Genomic DNA, 4,421 nt, shown 5'->3' on the forward strand with positions numbered 1-4,421 from the left:
TAATTATTAATATCGACGTAAAAGTCTGTGATATGATAATACTAATAATTACAGATATAATTTAGCGATAAATTCTCACTCTTTCTGTAATATTAAGCTCTAGAAAAAAGGTCTTTCCTAGACCAAGCCACGAGCCAACAAGGCACGAGTCATGAGTGGTCATAGGTCTAAGTTCAAAAGCCATAAAAATCAAGTGGGTTTTGTGGATTAGTCCCAAATTCCCAATATAGGCCAAAAGGTGGCCAACCGAGTAGACCCAGAAAAGTCAGCAGCCAACTATTATGTGTCACATTTACACGCATGCTGCACTAAGGTCCAACCAAGAAAAAGGAAAAAAAAAACCAATTATTTATTTTTGCAAATTTAAAATAGTAAACAGATAGCCATAGAGAAAGAAAGAGAGAGATAAAAAAAGATAGATAAATAACCAAATTAAAAACTCCCATAGCACTAGTTTCGCCCACAAAGCAGCATTCATTTCTGTGCTTCAACCAACCAACTCTGACCCCATCATCATCATCATCATCTTCTTCTTCTTCCCCATCTTTCTCTTCTTTACCAAAAGTTTCAAGATTCATATTTTTTGAGAAACAAGAAACTCAACTTAAAAATACGACTTTAATTCTTTTGTTGTCGTTTTTTCCAAATTTGGTAAAAAGGAAAAAAAATGGAGTGCATGGAAGCCAAGGCTTTGAAACCGAGTTTGCTTGGCGAGTTGACTCAGCCAGAGTTTATTGAAGAGTTTCGTTATGCCTCGACAAATACCACCGGAGTTTCATGCGTTCCCGGCGAAGATTTCTCCGTCGACGAGCTTCTCAACCTTCAGAACGTCGAATTCGAAGAAGGGTTTGTCGAAGAAGAAGAAGACGACGAAGAAGAAGAAGAAGAAGAAAAGGACTCTTTGTCTATTGACGGAGAAAATTCCAACGTCTCCGTCGCCGGAGACTCAGAGTCACCTCTAACCAGCGCACTCGCCGTCCCGGTAAGAAAGAAAATGATTTTTTTTGGGTTTTTTTGTCATAATAATTTTTGTTGGGGTTAATGAGAATTTTTTTTCTGGGGTTTTAACAGGACGATGATATAGCAGAGCTCGAATGGGTATCTCATTTTGTGGACGATTCTGTCTCCGATTTTTCTCTTCTACATCCACTTGGCAAGCAGAGAACCGAAGCGAACTGGTACGAACCGGAACCCAGACCGACCGGTAAAACCCCACTTTGTTTTCCGTCGGTGCCGGTCCGGCCCAGAACGAAAAGGGCTCGGCCCACTACTCGGCCGTCGCCGCTGAGTCAACTCTCCGAGTCGTCATCGTCGTCTATGTCCAATCTTATCTTCGTCTTGTCAAAAGCCATCCGTGAACCGGCGAGAAAGAAGCAGAAGATAAAACCCGCGGCAGTTCAACCTGGTTCTGGTTCGACCGGGTCGCAATTTCAGAGGCGGTGCAGCCACTGTCAGGTGCAGAAGACCCCGCAGTGGAGAGCCGGGCCGCTCGGTGCCAAGACGCTTTGTAATGCGTGTGGAGTCCGGTTCAAGTCCGGTCGGCTTTTTCCCGAGTATAGACCGGCATGCAGTCCAACTTTTTGTAGTGACGTGCACTCTAATAGCCACCGGAAGGTGTTGGAGATGAGGAAGAAGAAGGAAATTGTCGGACCGGGGTCCGGGTTGACCGAAGTGATTTCTAGCTTTTGACCTTTTTTTTTGGGAAGCGTGGGTTTCGGAAAATTGTAGCTGAACCGGGTTTGAACCGCTTAGGTCGGTACATTTTTCTTGGTGGTGGTGGTGGTGGTAGATGTAGTAGTATTGTAGTGGCATGCAAAATAGCTTATAGGGAGATGTTAGTTTTATATTTTTTAGTTATTAGTTAATTATAGGTATTTTTTTAATGTCCTGTAACTATTCATTTTGCAGCTTTAGTGAAGGCGAGATCTCGTTTCTGGTCATTTTATCTATTTGAGTTTAAAATTTAAATTTTGTTATAGTAAAAAACTCTCAGAAACAGTCACATTTAATTTTTTTATCAAAAAAAAAACTCTTATATAAAATAATATATCAATTCAAATTAAAAATTTAAAAAACAGTCATATTTAATTTTTTTATAAAAAAAAAACTCTTATATAAAATAATATATCAATTCAAATTAAAAATTTAAATTTTAAACCGGCCTTAATTAATAGGCGTTTTTGGATTTTGGCTGAAGGATGCTGGGTATCATATTAGTATATTACCATGTTCCTTCATTGAGTAACATCATAAATATGGCACGTCACGTTAGTTTTTTGATAATTTTTTTTCAAAAGTCCATCTAGTGAAAAATGGTGCAAATTTAGGCTCTGTTCATTTCGTCAATTTAAGTTTTGTTACAGTAAAAAGTTTTAAAAAAAGTCACATTTAACTTTTTTGTTATAATAAAAAGCTCTCAAAGTCACATCTCAACTCAAATTAAAAATTCGAATAAGTGAACTAAACGAGCCTTTAAATCTTGAAGTTTTTGTACTAAAAAATGTACCAACATAAATCTGAATTCTTAAATGTCTCATATTTAGGAGTTGTTCGGTTGGATGAATTTACTCGAGAAAGGCCCACTCGAATGATGAATTCGGCCCAAGTATATGTTTGGCGTTGGCTTAGTCGAAACCAAACTCATAAATGAACTCGAGTTACTTAGCCAATCTTGAATTCATCCTCTCCCCCTCTACTCGAGTGACAAATCTGTTAAAAAAACTTCAGCAAAGTCCTCTTCCGACGCAAACTTCTCCGGCATCCCACCTACGGCGAGGCGCTTTGCTTTTCCTCCGCTATGAGAACTTCTTCAGCGAAGTCCTCCTCCTCCGCCGTCAGTCACCTTTGCGTACTTTCCGCCAGCCACCTATGTGCACTCTCTGCCGCGTGTCCGACGACACCACCCTCATCAAATATCTCTCCGACCGCAGATCTGCGGAACCTAACCATCCATTTGTCCAATCTCAGCTGAAATAACCATCGACTCGACCTATAAGTCGCGACCCAGCCATCGTCGGAGGGGATTTTGGAAATTGGGGTGGATTGGGTTATTGGATTGCAAGGAATTGTTGGCGAAGTCTGGGGTTGAGATGGTGGGAGTTCTGTTGTTTTTTTGGGTTCGAGGGCAGAGGAGGATGTCGTTTATTGGGCGGTTGATGTGTTTTGGGAGAGTGGTTTTATTGTTGTTTAGAAGCCTTTTTTTGTGTGGAAAAATTTCATAAATCGCTCTGAACCTGAACTATGTATGTAGTTAAAATGATGATCTGGTATTTTAAATTGCATAAAATTAAATAAATTCAAATAAGGAAATATATATTTTTTCTCTCCCCACTATTCACAACTCAAGTCTTATTATACACCTAAACACAAACTCAAAAATATTCCATTCTCAAACCTAACTCAAATATACACAAGCAAATACAAACTCAAGTTATAACTCAAATTTAACTTAAGAACTACACTCAAGTTATACTCCAAAAGAACATACCCTTAGTTTTCAATGTTCTCTTAAATTTTAAATGGAAAAAATTAATGTCCCGTTCATTTTACCGATTCGAGTTTATAATTCAAGTTTTTCTACAGTAAAAAACTCTCAGAAACAGTCACATCTAACTTTTTTACTACAGTAAAAAGCTCTCATATAAAATCATATTTCAATTCAAATTAAAAACTCGAATCAACGAACTAAACATGTCCTATGTCATAAACAAATGGTAAATACCATATCCCACCATTGAACTTGTAAAAAGGTACATTCAAAGTCCATTCATTTCATGAAAACAAAAAGACAAACAATTTGTCCAAATTACACCTCAATTCCTTCTCAATTCTCATTCTTAAAACCTTCTCTCTTTTCTGCTCATTCCCCTGTTTGGTGGGGGAAAGGAAGAACGTAAATAATCGTAGAAATATTTTTATTTGCTTAAAATCCTTTTGTTTTCAAATATTAAATATGATTTTCTCAAATCAATACACATTAAAACGTTCGAAAATTTTACCATGTATATACAAACATATAATATCTTTATACATGCCTTATTTATACATATTGTAAATATATACACACATAATTATTACATATAAGTGAAAATTAAATATATTGTGGGGAAAGTTGGAATTTCATTTTTCCATGGAACAATTTTTTTTTTTCCAAAAAAAAAAAAAAGCATGATTATGACAGGTTCAACTAATTTTGTTAATTATTATGAATTTACATCTATGAACTTTTTTTTTTATTGATTGGGCTTTTAATGTACCTTTTTTCAGAAAATGGTGAGAAAAAGTATTTAATAATTTATTTATAACTTGGCTACAAACATGTTAGCTTTTTCTGTTAAATATTTAACAAAATATTTATTAAGAGACTAAATCCGAGACACTTAAAGAGTTTAGAGTTTAAATTGATACAATTTTTTATATAA

General features: G+C 36.3%; 1 protein-coding gene across 1 annotated transcript; it reads left to right on the forward strand.

The window, feature by feature from the left end:
- Positions 1-607: 607 nt before the first annotated feature.
- Positions 608-1,947, forward strand: LOC21391813 (GATA transcription factor 7). The gene is made up of 2 exons (XM_010111469.2): positions 608-982; positions 1,072-1,947. The coding sequence occupies exons 1-2, from the start codon at positions 668-670 to the stop codon at positions 1,687-1,689; spliced, it is 933 nt and encodes a 310-aa protein (XP_010109771.1). The 5' UTR covers positions 608-667; the 3' UTR covers positions 1,690-1,947.
- The last annotated feature ends 2,474 nt before the right edge of the window (positions 1,948-4,421 follow it).

This window comes from Morus notabilis, unplaced genomic scaffold (assembly GCF_000414095.1).
Source record: "Morus notabilis unplaced genomic scaffold, ASM41409v2 Scaffold1584, whole genome shotgun sequence".
Lineage (NCBI taxonomy): Eukaryota > Viridiplantae > Streptophyta > Magnoliopsida > Rosales > Moraceae > Morus > Morus notabilis.

Coding starts and splice junctions, on each gene's coding strand:
- LOC21391813 (XM_010111469.2), top strand. CDS start 668: ATGGAGTGCATGGAAGCCAAGGCTTTGAAACCGAGTTTGCTTGGCGAG. Junction 983..1,071: donor CCAGCGCACTCGCCGTCCCG/GTAAGAAAGAAA, acceptor GGGTTTTAACAG/GACGATGATATAGCAGAGCT.